The sequence below is a fragment of the Erythrolamprus reginae genome, chromosome 1 (assembly GCF_031021105.1).
Source record: "Erythrolamprus reginae isolate rEryReg1 chromosome 1, rEryReg1.hap1, whole genome shotgun sequence".
Lineage (NCBI taxonomy): Eukaryota > Metazoa > Chordata > Lepidosauria > Squamata > Dipsadidae > Erythrolamprus > Erythrolamprus reginae.
In genome coordinates, this window is record NC_091950.1 from 108,462,253 (window position 1) to 108,486,944 (window position 24,692).

Sequence of the window (24,692 nt, forward strand, 5' to 3'; positions counted from 1 at the left end):
TTCCACATCTTATTTCTAGATAAATATAGCTGTTTATCATTTATTTTATTTTATTTTATTTATTTATTCATTTGTCCAATACACAAATACATAGGAAGAAAAATAGACATGTAGTGTTCTGTCTGGGTCACTCCGGAAGCTATGACCAACCCAAAAGGATAAGCCAGACACACCGGTAAAATTCAAATACAGTTTTATAATGTTCAAGAGAAACGAAGATAACAGAAAATGTCCTTACAAAGCAGGAAAACACTGGAACTCCAAATATATACACGAAGGCAATTGTCCATGCAGCAATATAGGATTCTTGCTGCCAAGACGAGGCTGTAGATAACAGACATACACCTCCCACAGGTCTTCAAAACTGCTGGGCCACGAGCCAGGAACAGAAACGCCGATAAACAATGCAGGTTACATCAACTCCAAACTGATAACACTCCACATGGCTTCAAGGGCTTGCCTGCCTTATAAACCCTTCCCTGCTAATGAGGACCACACCCAAGCCCTGGTGTTCCTTATTCAATGCTGATAATATTTCCTCAATTGATCCTTCCTTTGATCTAAACGTCTGTCGCATGTCAATGACAGCTTGGGCTTCATCACCTAATGACTCCAAAGACTCCAAGCTACTGGCTGGGGAGAGCCCCTCCCCAGGGTTCCCATGCTGTTCTTCCTCATCACATTCCTGACTGGACTCTCCCCTGTCCGACTGCTCAGCCCCCTCCTCTTCGCTGTCAGTCTCCTCCGGGCATGGAGCCAGCAAAGATGCAGCTGGTCTTTGATCTGCCGCAGGCTGAACCACAACATGTAGTAATATATATAAGGGTAAAAGTGAACTTAGAGGAGAGGATATATGAAAATATATATGATAAGTGAGAGAAAGGAAAGACAATTGGACAGGGGACGAAAGGCACATTAGTGCACTTATGTACGCCCCTTAATGTGTTATCACTAACCCTTCTTCTTTCATTCTTCTGCTTTGGCCAAGCAAAGTAATTGGCCATTTATGCATTTACTGTTCTGAGATATTAACTAAATAGCAAAAAGTGCTCCTTACAGTTTTTCCCCCACTATGATGCTGAAAATTGTAAAAATGATGTGTCAAGAGGACACTTCACACAGTGAGAACAGAACAGAATACTTTATTGGTCGAGTGTGATTAATCACACAAGGAATTGTGTCTGGTGGATAAGCTCTCAAAGGACATAACTAAGTAATAGTCATACATCAAAGTAATATTAATCATAATGATACCAATAAGAGAAGGTAGTGGAACAGATGAGAGGAATAAAAGAAATAGCCGTTTTATATGGGTAAATAGATATATAAGACAGGACTGTGAAAATTAAGAGTGATGAGTGAAAAATAAGAGTGATGTCATGAGGAAAAAACTATCTCTGTGTCTAGTTGTTTTGGCATGCAGTGCCCTACAGCAGCATCCCATAGGAAGGAGTTGAAACAGTTTATGTTCAGGATGTGAGGAGTCTATAGATATTTTCACAGCCCTCTTTCTGGCTTGTGCAATATACAGGTCCTCAATGGAAGGAAGGCTGGTAGCAATTGTTTGCTCTGTTGTCCTAACTATCCGCTGGAATCTGTACATGTCTTCTGTAATGAGCCTAATAATGTAATGAGTAAATGAGATATAATATTTTTAAAATGAGAAAGGTGGGTGCTATATACATTATCTTGAGTATTTGGAGAACAAGTGGGGTATATTGTTTTGGCATCCTTCAGTCTCAAAAGACCATGGTATCATGTTCTGGTATAAATCTAACAAATAATAAATATTTACTAAATATAGTGAAACACAACTGGAAACACTATTCATCCACCTAACTCGTATAACACACTTTTCAAAATGGCAATAGCACTTAGTCTTAGTTTAGAGCTTTAGAGCATTCTCTGAGCAGTTTATAGAGTCAGACCCCCAACAATTTGGGTCCTCATTTTACTGACCTCAGAAGAATGGAAGTCAACCTTAATCTGTTGGGATTGAACTCCAGACTGTGGGTAGAGTTAGCCTGCAATACTGCATTTTAACCACTGCACCACCTGGGATTTTCCTGGAACTGCCTGGATTAAGGACATAAACAGCCACCCCTTATGAATCTTTTTATTTAGAAGCCCTTTCCATTGTTTAAAATAGGGCTTACTTTCAAATCGTTTGTATGAAGATACAGTATGTATCTGCCTTTATAATTTCAGAAGTGGAGCAAAGTTTCGCATTCCAAATACCAATGTACGTTTTAATTGCATCAGTGCTTTCCAGGATGAAGGGTTAATGTTTTAGATTGAGTTATTAATTTCTAAGAACTTTGTTTTATGTCTGGTTAAGCAAGTTGTAACATAGTTAATTTAAATAGAAGTCAGCCATGTCCATTTTTGTGTACAGTATATACAAAATATATGCAGATATGTATATGTGTACACCCCCTCTGGAAATACTAACAGAGGAGAAATTGTCAAGACTCATAGACTTCTTAAGCTGTTTTGGAGGTGGGGGTGGGGAGAAACACTTTGCATATTACAAACCTTGCCCTGAATAGCCTTTTTAGGACTGTTGACAACCCAGTGCTATGTGGCAGTGCTAATGTAATTTACATTTCTGGTTAACTGCTAAGAAACTTGGTCTAAACATGTGCACAATCATACATTTCAGTATTGGTATGGCTTCTTGATAAGGATACAAAAAGGAAAATGCCGACTTTAGTAGAGAAATCCAACCCAGTCTCTTATGCAGACTGTTTAGTTCCAGGTCTGATAACTTATTAATTCAGACTGTAGCATGTTTAGAAGCTTTCTTTAGTTTCCTCCTGCTCCGATGTCAAATTTCTCTATACAAGAAAGCCCTGGTATAATAAGCTGAATACTTGATCAGCACAATGCCTTGAATTTTAATGTTGCTAACTTTGCTTCAAACTGGTTTGGGAAAAGACGGGGAAACACTTTGTCTCACTTGTTCCAGAGGCTGCCAAAGTTGGGAGTTGGCTTTCTTTAATTTTAAATGAGAAATTAATGATTTCAACAGAAAAGGGCCTAACTTTGACTCTCCTTTTCCTTTCCACAGATTTATACAGATTGGGCCAATCATTATCTAGCAAAATCTGGCCATAAGCGTTTGATAAAAGATCTGCAGCAAGATGTGACTGATGGAGTTTTACTGGCCGAAATCATCCAGGTTGTAGGTGAGTAAATATGCCTTTTATGTCTGGCAAAGTTGCAGTGTTTTTGTCCAGTCTGTTAGACCAAAAACTAGAGTACATTTAGCTGCAACAATACACATAAAATGTAATTTTATGAATTTTAAAAATATATGCATACAATTTGTACATTGTTCCTGTAAAATTATTAAAAAGTCCTACAGAGTATTATGGAAAATAATTACAGGGTTCCCAAACCCTAATTTTTTTAAATTTCCCAGTTGCTGTTAGCTCTGCCTAGTCTTATATATTTATTTTGATTCTTCTTTTATTTTTGATTGTAGCTGAAATCATTTATACTTTAAGTGAAGTATTGACTTTAGAAATGAGGGATAAAGAGCAAGCTTTGAGATTTCAGGTTTCACAACTTTGTGGTTTTTAAAAAAAAAAATTACTAAAGGAGCTCTTCTAAACATTTATTTGAGAAACAAATGTGAAGCTCAGTGGTGATCCCAAAGCTTTAGCAATATGGATTCAAGGCTGCAGTCCGACACACCATAGATACATTTGAGGCCTCATAACTTTTCAAGCTAAAAGTATGGCACTTAACTTTTTAAGTTGTATGCTGTGACATACAAAGTCAATCTGATCAGAATAAAGTAATAGAGCAATGGAGCAAGCCCAAAATTTCATTTCATTTCACTTAAATTAGATTTAAATTTAATTATGAAATTATGCAGTTAATATGATTAGTCTCACTGCTTCCCACAGCACTGCTGATACACATATGCTCTAAAGAGATACGTTAGATTGTTACAGGTTTTCAAGTATCAAAGAATTTTCTCATTAGTTAGATTTAATGTCTTAAGACAAGTCTCTAAATCAGAATGGCTTTATCTTAGGCATCTGTGGAAGCAATAGAATATATTTTTTTCTTTTTTGCAACCAGCATAAAATTAACTCCTTACAATTTTATGTAGCTTTTCTTCGTATGCAAAAGAATAGAATTAGTATAGAATAGAATTATTTTATTGGCCAAATGTGATTGGACGCCCAAGGAATTTGTCTTGGTGCATACACTCTCAGTCAAAAAATCCAGGAATCTTTAACACAATTATATCTAAGAGCAGATATGCATTGCAGACTAAATATTGTACAATTTAGATATGAACTGAACTTTCAATGGAAGTGACCATGTAATCCTGGGACAACAGTGAAAATTATCATTCAGTGAATCCTGCTACAATATATTTTTAGAGCTTTAATGTGTGTCTTTTATGGCACATAAATGTCATATAAAGAATTAGGAAGACCTTAATGCACTGTCATGGCCTTTTGCAATTAAATTTTCTCTTCTTCTGTGGTACAAGGACCAGACCTGCAAAGTTATGTTGACATGTTTTGGAAGTAACTGTTATTTATGGTTGACCTGTGTAACCTTAGGATACTTCTGCATGAATCTGTCTTTATAGCTGGTCTGGAAATCTCAGTTGGAAAAAACTCAGAAAAACTCAGAAGCCAGAAACTGTATCATGCCATATCAAGAAACTAGATCATGCCATGCAGAAAATGTGGTGTAGACAGGAGTTTGTTTCTTGACGAAATGATAAACATTGGTTTTTTAGCTTTCAAACTCTTTTACAGCAGGCCTGAGCAAGTTTTATTTTAGCGAACAGTGATAAGTAACAATCTGGAGAGGAGCGGCATACAAATCTAATAAATTGAATTGAATTGAACTGAATTTAGGGTTGAAAGAACAGAATATATATGTGGCAGAGGTGGGTTTCAACAGGTTCTTATTTATTTATTTATTTATTTTATTTATTTATTAATAGAGTTGAAAGGGACCGTTAGGTCATCGAGTCCAACCCCCTGCCTGAGCAGGAAACCCTACAGCACCCCAGCCAAATGGAAGCCCAATCTCCTCTTGAAGGTGTCCAGAGTTGGGGAGTTCACCACCTCCCCTGGCAGGCAGTTCCATTGGTTGATCGCTCTGACCGTCAGGAAGTTCTTCCTTATTTCCAGGTTGAATCTCTCCTTGGTCAGCTTCCAACCATTGTTCCTCGTCCGGCCCTCTGGTGCCCTGGGGAATAAAGAGACCCCCTCCTCACCATGGCAACCCCTCAAGTATCTGTAAACTGCTATCATGTCCCCTCTAGACCTTCTTTTTTCTAGGCTGTCCATGCCCAGTTCTCTCAATCTCTCTTCGTAAGTCTTGGTTTCGAGTCCCCTAATCATTTTGGTTGCTCTTTTTTGCACTTTCTCCAGAGTTTCGATGTCTTTTTTGTAGTGAGGTGACCAAAATTGGATGCAGTACTCCAGGTGGGGTCTGACCAGGGCATAGTAGAGTGGTATTAGTACTTCCCTGGTCTTGGAGCGTATTCCTCTGTTGATGCAGCTTAGGATTGAGTTGGCTTTTTTGGCTGCTGCTGCACATTGCTGACTCATGTTTAGTTGATTGTCCACCAAGACTCCAAGATCTCTTTCGCAGTCACTACTGCTGAGTGGGATATCTCCCAGGCTGTATCTATGTCTAGGGTTCTTTTTGCCGAGGTAGAGGACTCTGCATTTGTTGGTGTTGAACCTCATTTTGTTGGTATGGGCCCACTGTGATAGTCTGTCTAGGTCTTCTTGTACTCTGAGCCTGTCCTCAAGGGTGTTGGCTACCCCCGCCAGCTTGGTGTCATCTGCAAATTTTATTAGTTCCCCTTTTATTCCCTCGTCCAGGTCGTTGATGAAGATGTTAAAGAGTACAGGACTAATTAATTAATTAATTAAGTACAGGACTAATTAATTAATTCTAGAGAACTGTAGCGGAAAATTTGAGTAGTTTAGAGCAGTGTTTCCCAACCTTGGCAACTTGAAGATCTTTGGACTTCAACACCCAGAATCCCCAGCCAGCATTCGCTGGCTGGGGAATTCTGGAAGTTGAAGTCCAAATATCTTCAAGTTGCCAAGGTTGGGAAACACTGGTTTAGAGAACCAGTAAATATCACCTCTGACTGACCCCACCCCATCTATTCCCTAGTTCCTGAGTCCTAGCCAGTGTTCCCTCTAATTTTTTTTGGGGGTGGGCGGAAAAGTATAGTGTCTGAGCGGCAGTCCGTTTGGGACTGGGCGGCACTCTTTCCCTCTCACTCTTTCCCTCACGGCTTCTGGGCAGGTTTGAAAAACTCTTGAGTTGATGATGATTTTTAAGTGAGCGATTGCTCACTGCTCAGCTTAGAGGGAACTATGGTCCTAGCTGATTGGAAGGAAATGGGGATTTTGCAGTAACCTTCCCCTGGAGTAGGGTGGGAATGGAGGTTTTACAGTATCGTTCCCCTGCCATGTCCGCCAAGACACGCCCATAGAATCGGTAGTAAAAAAAAGTTTGAATCCCACCACTGACATGTGGGCAGAACAAGCCTGGACTCTGAGGAGGAATTGTGTTATTTCTTTGACAATAATGATATGCATGTGTGTCTGTCTGTGTGTATGTATTTATGTATGTATGTATGCATGTATGTATGTATGTATGTATGTAGTGACTTTGACTTGCCATCTGGTGACTAAACAAGTTCCTGCAATTTTCTTGGCAAAGATTTCAGAAGAGGTTTGCAATCGCCTCTATCCTAGAAATGATAAAAAGTGATTGTCCAAAGTCACCTTGCAGACTTTTTTTACCTTAAGGGAGTACTATAACTCACGGTCTCCTAGCGTCTAACCTGATGCATCAGTCTCTATGCCAAACTGGATGTACAATTAGCCCTGGACAACCATTCCTTTAGTGACCATTTCAACTTACAACGGCACTGAAAAAATGACTTATGATTACTTTTCACGCTTATGACCACTGCAGCATCCCCATGATCATATCATGATCAAAATTTGGATGCATGGCAACTGGTTCATATTTATGACTATTGCAGTATTGCATGGTTGTGTTAGCCTGCAATCTTTTGCGACCTTTTGACAAGCAATGTCAGTGAGGAAGCTGGACTCCAGCCCTGTTACTAACTTAACAACTGCAGTCATCCATTTAACAGCTATGCAAGGACAGTCATAAATGTGACAAAACTCAACTTACCCACTTAGCAGCAGACATTTTGGGCTCAATTATGGTCATAATTCAAGGCACTGTAGTGAATCACAACTTTGTCAACAAAGGTCATAAATGGAGCAAAACCCACTTAACAACTGTCACACTTGAAATTTTGGGTTCAATTGTGGTCATAACTCAAGGATTACCTGTATTTATATTATAGGGTTTATATTATATTCCTCCTTGATTTCTACTGAGAATGGTTAGAAGCTGTGCCATCAGTTTTTAGCAATCATGGTCAGAAGTGGGCCTGTTTATTCAGTAATTTATTTAGAAGCTATTTACATTTAAGATCAGTGGTGGTACAATGGTTAGAAGGCAGTATTTCAAACTAAATCTGCTGACTGCCAGCAGTTCGATCCTGACTGGCTCAAGGTTGACTCAGCCTTCCATACTTTGAAGATTGGTAAAATAAGGAACCAGATTGTTGGGGGCAATATGCTGGCTCTTTAAGCTGATTAGAGAGGGCCTTAAAACACTGTGAAGTGGTGTATAAGTCTAAGTGCTATTGCTATAGCTACAAGATAGTGTGGTATTATAGAAGATGATGTAGAAAAATAACAACTTTCATTGGATAAAACACAGACTGTTTTGAATTTGGAGATTTAAAAATTTCTGGCTTTTAAAAATGATATGGAAAAAGATCCAAAAATGGATTTTAAGATGCCAGTATATAAGCATTATAAAAAAAACAATGTCAAAATGGATTTACAGTTGATGTTTTACTAATTAAAAGGGATATACAATCAGAAGAATGACTCGGAAAACCTTAAGTTGTATTTATAAAAGCAATGTATGGAATCAAGTCAATTCTTTCTGAGAAGAGACAAAGAGAAACTGCCAAATTTATTCCAGGAAGGAAACAAGGAGAAACTGATTTTAAAAAATCAATTTGTGGGTCACCACTCGATGGAACTAAGATTGGACATTTTTTTAAATGAAAAAAATGTATAAATTAAATTTATTTGACAAGGATTAAAACATATATGTCATTTATTTATTTGTTTGTTTGTTTGTTTCTTCATTTGTTTGTTAATTCATTTATTCAATCAATCAATCAATTTGTATGTAGCTGTTAATGGGATTTCTTTTAGACCAGGATTGTATAGCAAGGCTATGCAATTTGTAAGTGGGAAAATATTTTTTTAACTTTATAGATATGATAGTAAGCTTGGATTATAAAATTATTTTTTTTATTAAGATTAAAATATGTATAGTACAGATTAACAGACACTTGTTCATTGGGATTGAATGATGTGGTTTCTGTAATTTGACTATTAATAAGGGGTGGATTGTAGAAAGAAAAGAATATATATACACACATATTATGTATGTATGTATGTATGTATGTATGTATGTATGTATGTATGTATGTATATATGATGGTCTTGGCATATTCGGGTTTCTTTCCATGTAAGTAAACTTACATGGAAAGAAACCCAAACATGCCTATTTGTATTTTTCAAATATTTATAAATTTTAACAAAAATATTTTAGAAAAAGAGCAATCAGAACTAGAGATTTATTTTATTAGACAATGGGAGAGTGTCTTAACGTCTATAGTAAGTATGTCAATGGACCCCAAATTACAATTTATACAGCAAAAATGACATTTAAAATTTATTGGACTCCATTACATTTGTGATTTAATTCTCTTTTGTTGACCTGTTTTCTGCTATTGGTTGCAGTTGCTCTGAACAGATAACTTTGCTCTCCCTTCCTACCCGATAGCGCTTTTCAAATGAAATCCCTGTTTAAACACACCTGCTCCTATTTTTAATCTCCAAAATTAGCACCGAAAGAATTGTAGTCATTTGCATCCCAAATGTTCTGGCCCTAGGCACACTGAATTTCATTGCCACTTCTGAACTGGTTGCAAACACTTATGCTGACGCAAGTAGCAGCTTTTGTAAAACTGATACAATGGGAATCAGAACATCACATCTCCTTAAAGGAATCTAAGGGGAGAGCCAGTACATTCTAATGGCTATGGGCTAATACAGCCATCTCCAGATCCTTTGCGCTACAGGTCGCATTATCTCTAGTGAGACTGGATAAAAGTCAATGAAAGTTGTAATCCAAAACACCTGGAAGCTTGTGGGAGGGTTATCGAAGTGGAAATAATTCTGAATTTAGAATCCAATATAAAGCATTAAAAATGCTACAGATGCATGATTTCCACATTATTTTGACTATTCTACCCGCAGAATTCCCTGTGAATACAGATTGTGATATCAGGTCAAATAAAGATCTGCTTCCCAATGCATGTAATTGCCTAGTTGTAGATGGGAGCCCTCCCCCCAACTTCCCCATGACATGACCATGAGCTGGACAGAGTATCTGCAGTTTACTTTTTTAAAAAAAGCATTCATGCAGTTGCTAATTGTGTAAATGGGTATTGCATCTAGTTTGGCCACTACCGTATCAGTGCTCAATTCACTTGCATGCTAATGACAATCATTAGCATAACAGCTAAGCCCATAGTGCATGGAGCTCTCATTTATATATGATCTGTGTTTTCCTCCTTGTTTGCAGGGGGTACATGACTGTTTAAATATAAATAAATACTTACAGTACAATCATCTTCAAAGGGCTTTAGAAACATTAAGTATTTGAATTTTTTTTAAAAAGCTAAACAACTTTTAATGTTAAAGTAAATAGCTCTCTGGGTATTCAAATATATCTATTTGTTTAGGTTTTCTCAGAAAATTACATACATGGTGGTGCAATGGTTAGAATTCAGTACCACATGCTAATTCTGCTAACTGCCGACTTCCAGCAATTCGGCAGTTCGATTCTCACTGGCTCAAGGTTGACTCAGCCTTCCATTCTTCCAAAATGAGTATTATTGGAGGGGGGGCATTATATTGATTCTGTAAACTTTCTAGAGAGGGCTGTAAAACATAATGAAGTGGTATATAAGTCTAACTGCAATTACTATTTTGAAAAGTGTTTGAAAATAGTAGCTCTTGATACATGACTATGGTTATCTAAGGATTACTACTGGCAGAACATTTGTGAACCAAATGTTTTAGTATGCCTTCTGATTGTGATTTTTTATTTTTTTTATTAAGACTTGTTTGCTAACATTTCTCAACTGGTTTCCTCTTGAGACACTGCATGTCAGATACCACTAAGCAATTTCTGAGCAATTGTATTCCAAGTGTAGCCTTACCAAGGCATTATAAAGTGGTATTAACACTTCATGTGATCTTGAATCTATCCCTCTGTTATGCAGCCTAGAACTGTGTTGGCTTTTTTGGCAGCTGCTGCACATTGCTAGCTCATATTTAAGTGACTAGAAGATCCCCAAGGTCCCTTCCAACACTGTTATTCTATTGTTTGACTTTCTTCATAGATAGCAATGAAATCTTAGTTGAATCTTTCTCATAGCATTTATGTCATACAAATCCAATTAATAAATAATAAATAAAATAAATAAATGTCATACATATATATCAGTGAGAAGCTATGTCTTCAATGAAAATAGAATATTTAAAAATAAAATTTTAGATGCTGCCCAAGTCCAAAGCAGCTCTAAATAGCCTACAGTTAAAGAACAATAAGAAAAAAATGATGGGAAATGATGTGGCATAAAATCGTAGGCTGGTGCATAAGTGTACCACCGTGCCTTCTGTACCCTGTCCTAATGTTTCTCTCTTACTAATATCATGTATATAAACATTGTTATATCTTTGTATACGACCGATGTGTACTTGACAAAATACAGTGGTACCTCGGTACTCGAACGCTTTGGTTCTCGTACATTTCGGATAACGAACAAAATTTTTGGCAAAAATTTGCTTCGGTATCTGAACAAAAATTCAGATACCGAACAGCCAGAGAAAATTTTGTTCATTATCTGGCAGCTTCGGGGGGCTGAGGAGCTCTATAAGAGCTCCAAGCTGCAGGAAGGGTGGGGGCTGCTGCAATTCCGGCAGCTTAAAGGGGCTGAGGAGCTCTATAAGAGCTCCAAGCTGCAGGAAGGGTGGGGGCTGCTGCAATCCCACTCCTTTCTGCTCCTTTCCTTTCCTCAATGCTTCCTCTTATTACCTGTAAGCAGCTGCAAAAAGTTTCTCCCTCCCGTCGGCTGCAATGGCTTCCCTTCGAGGAACAACAGCGCCGGGAACGTCACGTGATGAAGGGAAGCCGCCGGAGCCATCTCAGCAGTTGCCGCCGCTCCAGCAGCTTCCCTTCATTACGTGACGTTCCCGGCGCTGTTGTTCCTCGAAGGGAAGCCGTTGCAGCCGACGGGAGGGAGAAAGTTTTTGCAACTGCTTACAGGTAATAAGAGGAAGCATTGAGGAAAGGAAAGGAGCAGAAAGGAGTGGGATTGCAGCAGCCCCCACCCTTCCTGCAGCTTGGAGCTCTTATAGAGCTCCTCAGCCCCTTTAAGCTGCCGGGATTGCAGCAGCCCCCACCCTTCCTGCAGCTTGGAGTACGGAATTTATTTCCATTGGAAATAAAGAAAATAGATTTAATTGGTTCCCAGCGAGTTAACAGGGGCTGGAAACCAATTAAATCCATTTCCATTATTTCCTATGGGATAAATAAATTCGGTACTCGACCAAATCGGTTCTCGACCACACTTCTGGAACGAATTGTGGTCGAGTACCGAGGTACCACTGTAAATAAATAAAATAAATAGAAAGCAAAAGTTTTTAAAGACTTCTAGGGTTGCCATCAGATGCTAGATTCTAAATGGAAAAAGAGAATGGATTTTTAGACATCCCAGAAAGATTATGTATTAGAAATCTGTTTTAGGAAACATTATTTGAATTTGTTTTCCTGATAATTCCATCTATTTTATTTTTAACATCTGCATTATGGTAATATGAATAGAACACAGGATTGTAAAATTTTAAAAGTTCCGGGAAAATACTTCGAGTTGTGAAATTGTTTCCTTACAAAAATGGTTATAATATTTGTAGTTGATTTTTTTATAGTGACTAAGTATGGAGCATAATACAAATATCTGAAATGTACATACCCTGTTTCCCCGAAAATAAGACGTACCCCGAAAGTAAGGCATGTCAGAGGCTTTGCAGAATTTGCTAATATAAGGCACCCCCGGAAATAAGGCGTAGTCAAGTTTACATACGGTACGGTGGAAAAACATACGGTACCATTCAAAGCTGTTCATAGCGGTACCGTAATAATGTGGCGTCCCCTGCTGGCCCCTTCCATTGCTTTGTACCGTCCAGTACAGCAGACACAGTCTGCTGCTGTTTCACCGCCATTACAGTCTCCACTACAGTGCTTAGACTGTAGTTCCTCTGGTGGCCGGAAGCTGCAATAGCGGGAGTATACTGTTGTACCATATAATTGCCGTCATTTGTGTGGGTGGGTGCCATACTGACAGGTACCATACCATAATCAGTGCACCGTACGGTACACTTTCTTTGGGGGTGTCGGCTTTTCTGCCTGTGAATTTGTCTTATTTGAGAAATATAAGGCACCCCCCGAAAATAAGACGTAGCACAACTTTTGGAGCAAAAATTAATATAAGACAGTGTCTTATTTTCGGGGAAACACGGTAGTATAGTAGAAATGATTAGGGTTAGGGTTATATTTGCTATATCTGATATATTGTTTCCTAAACCAGCGAGGCCAGTGGAATGGAAGAAAAAATAGAGACTGAAACATTCATGCAATACATATTAAAATTTAGATTTCACTACAATAGACTAACTGGAAAAGGAAAAGGAAATTATATCTTGGCTATAAGCCAAGATGGCTGAATATTGTTTCTAGAATCAAAGAAAGGATGTCTCAAAATATCACTTTGCTGAACAGTGAAAGTAGGACATGGTAAGAAGATGCAGCTCAAGGTTAGTAGATTTCCCATTGAAATTTAGTTGGCCACTTTAGTTGGAAAGTGGCCAACTACATTTGTTTCTGTTATATTCATTAGATTTATAAATGGAAACCACAATTATTCTCAAAAGAATTTAACAAGGCTGTATCAGACTGCAATTATAAATGTCTCAACCAAGTTGTGCAAATAATTAAACGGGCACTTTGGTGAATGGGTGGATGTAAGAGTAGATAGATTTATTGATTCTTACACTGCTAAGTGAATGAGCAAAATGGAGAAAAACAGTGCTGGGAGATGAAAGAAACCCTGTTGGTGTAAGTTAGTAACATGTTGGCGTAATCATTATTATTTTTTAGAATAGAATAGAATTTTATTGGCCAAGTGTGATTGGACACACAAGGAATTTGCCTTGGTGCATATGCTCTCAGCGTACATAAAATATTTGCCATTTTTGAATGGCAAATACCTAAAAGGCAGCTTTCAGCTACTATCACATCTCATACCGTTGGCATGTAGCATTATCAACCTTTATTGAAACCAGCAGGGCAGTATTAATCATGGTTTATAGATAGCTGTACTGCTGCTCTGACTTTGCAGCTTCTACACTGTTGGTCTCATTTGCTTTATTTCCTTTTTTCCATCTATTTTTTTTCATTTTTCAGGTTCATGGCATGTTATCAAAGCCGACTGCCTTGTCTTGGTGTCTTTACTACAGGTAGTCCTCAACTTACAACAGTTCGTTTAGTGACTGTTCAACGTTACAACAGCACTGAAACGAGCGACTTATGACCATTTTTCACCCTTGAAGCATGACCCTTGCAGCATTCCCAGGATCCTGTGATTTACATTCAGATGCTTGACAACTGGTTCATATTTATAACGGTTACAGTATCCTAGGATCATAAGATCCCCCTTGTGACCTTCTGACAAGCAAAGCCAGTGGGAAACTAGATTCACTTAACAACAGTGTTATAAACTCAACAACTGCAGTGATTCACTTAACAACTATGGCAAGAAAAATTGTCAAATGGGACAAATTTGCTTAACAGATGTATCACTTAACAACTCAAATTCAGGGTTATTTGTGGTCATAAGTCAAGGACTACCTGCTCTTTTGTGTCTGTGGAGATTCTCAGTCATCCAGGTCCTGGTTGCCCCAAAGATGCTTTTTCGGGAGGCAACTGGACTTTCTTGTTTGTTTGTTTTTTTCCTTTGAAGACATTTTGTTTCTCATCCAAAAAACCTTTTCAGCTTCGAGAGGATAGTGGGAAATGGAAGGTTTTATATTCCTTGCAGACAAATGACTTCCAAGAACACCCCCCCCCCCCCAAAGAAAGTCCAATTACCTCCTGATAAAGCTTTTTTGGATCTCTTGTCTATCATTCTTTCATACATCACAGAAAGATTTCAGCCATTTGCCTAAGCGCCATGTTTTTCTGAGTGGCTGCTTGCATTTTCTGGATTGATATGCTGTTGTTACTGACATGTGCCCATTACAAAAAGATCTCTGTCAGTCCATATTTGCTGCCCTCTGAACTTGGTTTGCTGAAAGGAATTTGGTTTGCTGGTCATTTTGAATTCTATATATAAGTTAGTAAACCAGCAGCTGCCCAGCAAAGATATTTAAGGAATACTTCACTGTAGTATTTTAGGGGGGGGGGGGGAGGGAGGGGAGAGGAGAGAAAATATTCTTTTGCTCTACTCTATACATTTGACTCTTAGTTCTTTGTGTTTCCATGAAGAAACTAGTTGTCTTGGAATGTGTCACCAAGAACTTTTAGGCTGATTTGCAGTTTTGAAGTCGCCCCTAGAGAATAAATAAATGCTAGTATGAATAAGACATAGGATTGTAAAATTTCTGGGAAAAGGCTTCTAAAATGACCAGAGTTGTGAAATTATTTCCTTGCAAAAATAGTTGTAATATTTGCAGTTGATTTGTTTATAGTGTCTAAGTATGCAACATAATACAAATATCTGAAATTTACATAGTATAGTAGAAATGATTAGGAAGATCTGTTATATTATTTCCTCTTTTAAACCTGTGAGGCCAGTAGAATGGAGGAGGAAGGAATAGAGACTGAACTATTTATTCAGTACTGTACATATTAAAATATGAATTTCACTTCAATAAACCAACTGGAAAAGGAATAGGATATTTTTTAAGAAAAATGAAACCTTGGCTATAAGCAAAGATGGCTAAATATTCTTTCTAGAATCAAAGAAAGAATGCCTGGAAATATCACTTTGCTGACCAGTGATAGTAGGAGATGGTGAGAAGATTCAACTCAACATTAGTCGGCTTCCCATTGAAATTTAGTTGGCCACTTTAGTTGGAAACAGGTTTTTCTGTTGTATTCATTAGATTTATAAATGGAAACCACAATTATTCTTAAAAATTTAACATGGCTTGTATCAGACTGCACAAAGACTGCAAAATGAAACAAATGCTACGACACTCCACATTCTGCTTTCATATAGAATTAAGCCAGAAGCTAATTTTCAAAGAACATATTATTTTACAAATACTGTACTTATTTTGGTCAATAGATTCCCCTCCCCCCACATCCTATTCATTCATTCATTCATTCATTCATTCATTCATTCTACTTCTATGCCACCCAATCCCGAAGGACTCTGGGCGGCTTACAACAATAATAGAAATTCAATATAAATAGAAACAAAGGGATGAAAAGAAGTCGAATATTATCTAAAACTAAAACATTATCTAAAACTAATGCCCCATAAAATGTTATTTAAAAAGGCATTCACAGTCATACACAGTGGTACCTACTTACGAACTTTTCTAGATAAGAACTGGGTGTTCAAGATTTTTTTGTCTCTTCTCAAGAACCATTTTCCACTTACAAACCCGAACATCTGAAACTGTAACTGGAAAAAGGCTGGGAGAAGCCTCCTTGGGGCCTCTCTAGGAATTTCCTGGGAAGAAACAGGGCTGGAAAAGGCAGGGAGAAGGCTCCATGGAGCCTCTCTAGGAATCTCCTGGGAGGAAACAGGGCCTCTACCTTCCCTGTGGTTTCCCCAATCACACACATTATTTGCTTTTACATTCATTCCTATGGGAAAAATTGCTTCTTCTTGCAAACTTTTCTACTTAAGAACCTGGTCACGGAACGAATTAAGTTCATAAGTAGAGGTACCACTGTACTTGCATTGATGTAGCCTGTGTCAAAATTCTCTGTCTAAACATATTAGTGGGTGTCTAAGATTCAGTTATGTAGAAGAATAACTATGTTTATATAACTGGGGGTCCCAAACCCAGGCCAGAGACTGGCACTGGTCCGTGGTCTGCCAGGTACCAGGCTGTGCAAGTAAGCAAAGTCCCATCTGCGCATGTATGGGATTCAGGCAGAGCACAAAACCCATCCAAGTGGTTCCACTTTCCATGGAACCACTCCGTGGTGCCCAAAAGATTGTGGGGGGGGAGGGTTACTGCCATATAACATACTGTAGTTACAGTGTTTAAAAAAAGAAGCAAAAAACTTCAAACCACTTTCCACTGAGAAAGTAGGAGTGTTATAATTATGAACATTTTTTCAAACATAATGATAATTATGTACAAGGCACACTGGCCTACCCAAGCACAGCACTGCAATGGGTCCCCTGCCAAAGAAAACACAAATGGTTAATAAAGGTAACAAGCTAGTCAATTGCGTTGACATTCATCACAAAATTTTGCACAAGTATGTTGGTCATAAATTTTAGATGTGAATAATCTTTATATTAGAGTTTTATTTATTATTTATTTGTATAGCCACCCTTCTCGTCGCCTAAGTGGTTTTGGAAGAGTTCACAAGAATTTTTTCAGTTGTCAGTTATAGTCTTATGTCATTAGAAATATCTCTTCATAGAAGGCATTTCACTTTGACTGACTCCAGTGATCTTCTATTGATACTATTATCAGAAGATTCAGATAAGCTTTCCAGAACATTTGCATTCTTGCAATGATGGAAAATGTGAAACCTTTTAGATTGCTCAGTGGGTTCCCTTTATCTCTAGACCAGGGTTTTCAAACATTTTCATGCTACAGAACCTGCTACTAGAAAAACAATTCTTAGATCAAGAAGCACTAGTGATAGAAATGTGACTGCATTGAAATGAACTTTTAATCCCCCCCTCGATCTTCACAGAATCCCGTCAGGTCCTCACCAATTTGAGAAGAACTGATCTAAGACTACTAGAATACATATCAATTCTGTATTTCTCCGTACTGAAGGAGCGGGTCCAGCAGTCACATGGGTTGCTCATGTCCAATCCGGTGGAACTGAGCCTAGTATTAAAAAAGCTTGCCGGATCCGCCCCTTCCCCAGAATTCGCTCAGTTCGCATATCCTGCGGTTGTATTGTGATAGCTCGTTCAACATTCTAACACCTTCCCTTCGATCTTTTCCTTCAAAAAGTAGTAAGATTTATTGTCTTTTATTATTTACTTGCACTAATTGCGCCAGCCGTTTAAAAGAAAAAAAGAAAAAAAGCGGCTAGGCTTTTTTCCTTGGGAGAAGTTGCGGTTTCGTTTTCCCCCGGCGGTTTTGCCGGTTACGATTCCTGCGGCCGCTTGTGGATTCTTCTAATCCTTTGGCCTGGAGGTCCTGGTGCAAGTATTTACCAATTGAATTATTGATTATTATTGTATACAAAATTATTTAAGGGCTTAAGAAATACCTCCTGCGGAGTGAGACGCCTTCTAGTCTCCTGGACTTAGTCGATCGCTTCCCCTTTAAGAAATTTTACGCAGCGATCTTTTTCGGCGCGAAGGCCTTCGCGCCCTTTTTAAATCTAGGCCTCTCGTGTTGGCCCCCTGCCAGCCGTGTAGGCCTCAGTCCACCGCGTGGATCCCGGAGCGGGCCTTGGGGGTCCCAGGCTAAATTCTCCACCGGCTAAGCCTCCAACCAGAGTGCCTTGGTTTACTTAATTATAAAGTTTAGGGAGGCTGGCCCCGCTGGGTTTGGGGGCACGAACTCTGGGTTTGCCCAGATTGTCCTCAAGTTTCAGCAGCTTCGAGGCCTCGAAGCAGGATCCTTTCCTCTTGGGAAGTCCTTGAAATTCTTCTCCTTATTATTCAGTTATTGGCTCAGCCTTGTCTTCTGTTAATTGTCAGACTATGGCTACTTTTCCCAAGAGAGGCACAACTAAAGGTCCCAGAGAGGCCAGGCCAACAGGCGATGAAATTACTAGTATCCCCCAGGCCTCTTCCTCCTCTTCTCCAGGGGCCCGCCCCCCGACCAAGGTCACCAGGGCCGAGAAGAGAAGGGACCTAGCCCTACAAAAAATCCATGACAAATCAGCAAAACGTTTGAAAGTGCAGGCCCAAGTAATCAGTAGTCAAGACCCCCCAGAGGCTTCTAGTCTGCCTCCTTCTGGGGTCCCTGTGTTATCTCTGGATGAGCCAAACCTAGACAGACCCCAACCTAACCTATGGGGCATAGGTCCAGAGGAACCAGATATTATTGAAGATTCCCCCCAGCCAGGATCCTCCCAGGCCTTTAGGGATTCTTCTGCCATTTCTGCTGACATTTCCAGTTTATCTCCTGAGTTCCAGTCTATTTTTGCTGTGTTGTCCAAAGCCATTGATGCCAAACTCTCCACCATCAATGAGCTTCCCTTACCTCTTCCTCCTTCTCGCTCCTCCCGCCCCTTGGGTTCTCCCCCAGCGGTCAGAGCTCCTATTCAGGATGATTCAGATTCCTCCCAGGATGAATATGAGGATATAGAGGATGATGAGGATGCCTTTCAAGGCCTATCAGATGATGAGGAATCCCAAATAAAGGTTCCTCCTCCTATTACTATTTTTCCTTCTCAATTATTCAAATCTCTCCTCCTCAAAGCTAGAATTTCTACGGGATTAGCGGCCCAGGAGAAACAAGCCTCCACTTCCACTGATCCCCCGGAGGAGAATTTACCTTACTTCACAGAGGAACAGGAGGATAATGAGGTAATTCCTATGCCTAAGTTGTTTAAAGATGCTTTACTCAAACAGTGGGAATTTCCAGCCTCTGGCCTTAATCCCTCCACCAAGGACAGAAAGTTGTACAAACTTTCCTCTTCCTATGAAGAGCTTCTTTCCTTTCCCAAACCGGATGAACCTGTCAAGATTCTTCACTCGGCAGCGGCTGTGCCAGGCGAGGCGGAGGAAGTCCTTCGCCCAGAGGACAAGCGCATTGAGCAAATGCTCAAAAGAGGATTCACCGCTGATTCCTGGGCCACTAAAAGCTCTGCAGCGGCTTCCTTTTTCTCCAGAGCCATGCTGCTGTGGCTTCGCCAACTTCAACAGCATATTCCTCCCGATGACTTGAGAGGTCAACAAGACTTCAACAAGGTTTTTGCAGCTGCCCAGTACGTGGCTGATGCCACCTTGCAATCTACTAGGTTTTCTGCTAAGGCTATTGCAGCTTCTACTACGGCAAGAAGACTCCTATGGATTCGCCCTTGGCAAGCGGGAGTTCGCCAAAAGTGGCAGTTATCCCAGGGTCCCTTAAAGCGCGACCTTCTCTTCGGTGATCTTCTGGATCCACTCCTCACGGAAACCACGGACAAGAAGAAAGTTTTGGGTCCAACCACAAAAAAGGCTACCAAAACGCAGTCCTTTCGTCGCCCAGGGCGCCAGCAAGATCAAGCGGCTTCCTACCAGAGATCTCCAGGTCAGTATTCCCCCCGCTTTCGTTCCCAAGGTAGGAACTCCAGGGGTAGAGGGTTTCGCTTCCAAAGGGGAGCTTCCTCTAACAGGGCTTCAAAAAAACCTAGATGGTAATCCTACCTCTATTCCCATAGGGGGTCGCCTAGCTCATTTCGCCTCTAATTGGCGTCTCACCTCCAAGGACCCTTGGGTCATTGACACTGTTCAAACAGGCCTTCTTCTAGAATTTATTTCTCCTCCCCCTAAACGTTTTATTTCCTGCCCTTCTCCCAGGTCATCCTCAGATTGTAACCGTATGGAGGAGGCCATTTCTCATCTATTGTCCATCAGAGCCATTCAACCGGTCCCTTCCGGTCAGAAGGGCCTAGGTTTTTACTCCATCCTATTTATGGTTCCAAAGTCCTCCGGAGGTTGGAGAGCTATTTTGGATTTAAAGAAACTAAATTTATTCATCAAATATAGGAAGTTTAAGATGCACTCCTTGTCTTCTATTTTGGCCGCCATTCACTCGGGAGATTTCATGGTCTCCTTAGACCTCACTGAGGCCTACCTTCACATTCCTATAGCCAAATGCCACAGAAAATTTTTACGTTTTTCCTTTCAAGGCAGGCATTTCCAGTATAGGGCGATGCCATTTGGCCTTTCCTCGGCCCCTCGGGTCTTTACAAAGCTATTGGGCTCCCTGGCGGCCTATATCAGGGCGTTTCCCATCCACATTTTATGTTATCTTGATGATATTTTAATTCATGGGAACTCCCTAGAGAAAGTGAAAACAGACCTTTCTGTCACCATGTCAGTCCTTCAGGACCATGGATTTTCCATCAACTTTGATAAGAGCCACCTCCAACCCTCCACATCCATTTCTCACCTGGGATCCATTATTGATTCAGAATCCTCCCAGGTTTTTCTCTCTCCCGAGAGAAAACTCAGTATAGTGGAGTTAATTTCTAACATTTTATCTAATTCTTCAGTTTCCATAGTCACTCTATCTTCCCTTTTGGGGAAGATGGTGTCATGCATAGGCATCATTCCCTGGGCTCGCCTTCATGCTAGGGAACTCCAGTGGCTCCTGTTACCTTTTCAGAGATCAGGGCACAGCAACTCAAATCGACGCATTGTCATCCCACTGAGTGTTCGCAGATCCTTCAAGTGGTGGAAGTCTCCGGCCATGGACAGAGGATCCCCGTTCAGGTGCCCGGATCAATTTGTCATCACCACAGATGCCAGTCTATCGGGATGGGGCGCCCACGCCCAGGGGATGATAGCCCAGGGCACGTGGTCCCCGGAGGAAGCTTCCAGGCCAATCAATTGGCTAGAGTTAAGAGCCGTTTCCCTGGCTCTGAAGCATTTCTCTCCTCGCATTCCCAACCGGCACGTTCTCATTCTCACCGACAACATTGCCACGAAAAGCCACATTTGCAGACAGGGGGGCACGAGATCCAAGGCTCTCATGAGGGAGGCTCTCAAGCTAGGCCTTTGGGCGGAAAAACATCTCCAGTCGCTCCTAGCCGATCACATCTCGGGGAGTCTCAACGTCCAGGCGGATTGGCTATCCCGGGCAACGATAGACCCAGGAGAATGGAACCTCCATCAAGACCTGTTCCATCAAATCACCCTCAGATTCGGCCTACCAATTCTGGATCTCTTCGCGACCAATGCGAACGCCCAACTCCCTCGCTTCTATTCCAGATTTCCATCCCCGGGAGCGGAAGCAATCAATGCCCTCCGGAGTCCATGGCCTCCAGGCCTACTCTACGCATTTCCTCCAATTCCAATCCTCCCGGACGTGATTCACAAGGTCCTCACCGAGAGGGCCCGAGTAATCCTAATCGCCCCTCACTGGCCCCGCCGGCCCTGGTTCGCGGATCTCCAACAGCTGTCCGTCCAGGACCCTTGGCGACTCCCCGTTTCGGGGGATATGCTGCGGCAGGGGGCCTCTTTCCATCCAGACCCGGAGTGGTTCCACCTCACCGCCTGGCTGTTATCAGGAGAGATTTAGAGCTGCGTGGTCATGACCCCGATTCAGTGGAGGTCATTTTAAAAGCCAGAAGGGGTTCGACCAATCGAATCTACGACCACACGTGGTCCAAGTTTCACCAGTGGTGTCTACAGGAAGGTCTCTCCCCTCTGTGCATCCCCATACACAGAATAATTTCCTTCCTTATGCAAGGCTTCCATAAAGGACTTTCCACCAGCACCCTCCGGCGTCATCTGGCAGCCATTTCATCTGTCCTAGGAGGTCCCCGCAGACAGCCTCTCCGATCCTTCCCTGAAGTTCAGGAATTCCTCAAGGGCATAGCCAACCTCAGACCTTCCAAGGTCCACAGGTACCCATCATGGGATTTGCCACGGGTTCTCCATTCCCTCACGCAGGCACCATACGAACCCCTAAAATCGGCGTCCCTCAGGTACCTATCCTTTAAGGTAGCATTCCTGGTGGCTATTACCTCTGCTCGACGCATTTCGGAGCTGGCTGCCCTCTCAATCAGGCAGGACCTTTGCCAATTCCATCAGGACAAGGTAGTCTTGCGACTGGACCCCACCTTCTTACCCAAGGTCAGTTCCATGTTCCACAGATCTCAGGATATTGTCCTACCTTCCTTCTGCCTCCAACGAGACCATCCCTTGGCAATTAGATGGCACACCCTGGATCTCACCAGAGCGCTGAGAATCTATATCCAACGCACAGGACCCTTTCGGAGGTCAGAAGCACTTTTTGTAGCCTATCATCCCAGAGTCATGGGGGCCAAAGTGTCTTCAACAGTAATAGGCCGTTGGATCAGAGGGACTATATCTAAGGCCTATGAGTCGGCCTCCCTCTCAGTTCCAAGGAACATCACAGCGCATTCCACCAGGAGCGCAGCCACCTCGGCCGCTTGGGCGACTCAAGCCCCGTTGGAGGAGGTCTGCAAAGCAGCCACTTGGGCCTCGCCAAATTCCTTCATCAGGCACTACAAGATTGATTCTTACGCTTCAGCGGACGCTGCCTTCGGCAGAAGGGTACTCCAATCCGTTATCTCACACGATAGCAAGCTAATCCCACCCTAGGGACCATCTATTGGGTATGTCCCATGTGACTGCTGGACCCGCTCCTTCAGTACGGAGAATAGGCGTTGATTGCTTACCTGAACGCCTCTTCTCGTACGGTGAGCGGGTACAGCAGTCACTTCCCGCCCTTGTATGTGTCTTCTTTACCTTTCTATATCTTTCTTCCTCTAACAATGAGAGTTGAACACTACAGAGCTTCACAACTGAGCCTAGTCTATGGATTCGCGAATTCTGGGGAAGGGGCGGATCCGGCAAGCTTTTTTAATACTAGGCTCAGTTCCACCGGATTGGACATGAGCAACCCATGTGACTGCTGTACCCGCTCACCGTACGAGAAGAGGCGTTCAGGTAAGCAATCAACGCCTATTCTCTTCCACTTTTTGCACGTTCCACTATGGAACTCATCCATAACTTACAATTTGGCAGCTTGCAAAATTTAGCAGGAATTGACCTGAAGAAAAAGAAACTGATTTATTTAATTTTCCTTGCTTATATAAGCAGTATTCACCAATTTGGACTTGAAAGGATGCTCAATCCTTTCTTTGAGAAAATGGCTAATTATGTTAGGGCTTTATGCTTTGATGTCTAAAATAACTTCATATTAGAAAAGTAAATAGCTTAGTCCAATTTTAACTGGAAGGCATGTTTAGATTATAATTTACTTTATGGATTTGTACTACATCCTAAATTTGGGTTTTTAAATGTTTAGAATTATATTTCAGTTGGGTTAGAAAATAGATTCTAGCATTGACCTAATTTATTATAGTTCATAATAATAGTTACTGATTTATACTGTGTTAATCAACACTGCCTGACTTGATTTTCCTTGCCTCGCACCTTCTAATTATTCATTTCTTTTCTTCCCACACTTATGGAGACACTATACTGCTGCTAAAATTCATGATTGATAGCCATTTTGAAAAGGTACTGGCTGGAAAACTATGGTGCCATGCTATTATCAAATAGTACAGTGCGAATTTATATTCAGGACAAATGAAAACGTGATTTTCTTTCTTATCAGCGTAGAACTTTTTAAAAAATAGCCAAACATACAAATAACCTGTATATGGGAGATGCAATATTATTTTCTTTTTTGTGTGTTAAGTTGGGAGCTGGGGAGTTTTACTACTTTAGAACTCATAGCTCATGAGATTACCGTAAATGATGTTTCCTATTGGTTAGTTGGTGGGAGCTCTGATTGGTCAGTGGTGCTCCTTGCTGCAAAAGGAGCAATAGCGATTAGCCAGTGATCTTCAAAACATTTTGGTGGAATTGAATGTAAACAATCTTGAGGAAATTCCCTTTTGTCTTCTTGTTCTGCCTTTCTAAGATTACCTTGATGCTATTGGCTGAACTGTTAGATTGACCATAGGAGGCCTGTAAAAATAAACCAGCCGTTATTTGTATAAATGGCATCAATAGTCTATGTGTTAAATTCAGCAAGCTCTGTGACCACATGCAAAAAGTAGATGTGTATTTTTATTTTATAAGTTAACCGTTAGCCAAGTTTATTAAATCCTACAGGACCCATCCATCCATTCAATTTTTATATACAGAATATTATGATTCTTTCCTTATTAAATCTGTGTTTGCACTTATCCAAGGATATGGCTAGCATTGGAAAATCAACAGCAATCCTGTCTTCTGTGAACTTGTGTTTTATCTGAATGCTCTTCTGTCTGCAATGCCTCACATTAGGCATTTTTTAAGGGCTAATACGGTATATGGAATTTGTGGCCTTTTAAAGATCATCACAGTATTATTTTATTATTATTTATTTATTATTTATTTTATTAGTTTGATTTCTATGCAGCACTTTTCCTGAGACTCAGGGCGGCTTACAACAAGATAATATAAACATGTCAGAAATCTAAATAAAATTACAATCTAAAAAACTCCATAGTTAAAAATTAAACAAACACATTAATACATCATACATCATACATTC

At 40.7% G+C, this 24,692-nt stretch overlaps 1 protein-coding gene across 4 annotated transcripts in view; it reads left to right on the forward strand.

Annotated features, from left to right (window-relative positions):
• NAV2 (neuron navigator 2) overlaps positions 1-24,692 on the forward strand; it is a 395,483-nt gene that overhangs the window by 108,421 nt on the left and 262,370 nt on the right. For all 4 annotated transcript variants that reach the window (XM_070761666.1, XM_070761675.1, XM_070761699.1 and 1 more), the window contains exon 2: positions 3,071-3,188. In XM_070761666.1, the coding sequence (XP_070617767.1) occupies positions 3,071-3,188 (118 nt within the window). The remainder of the gene's footprint in view (positions 1-3,070; positions 3,189-24,692) is intronic.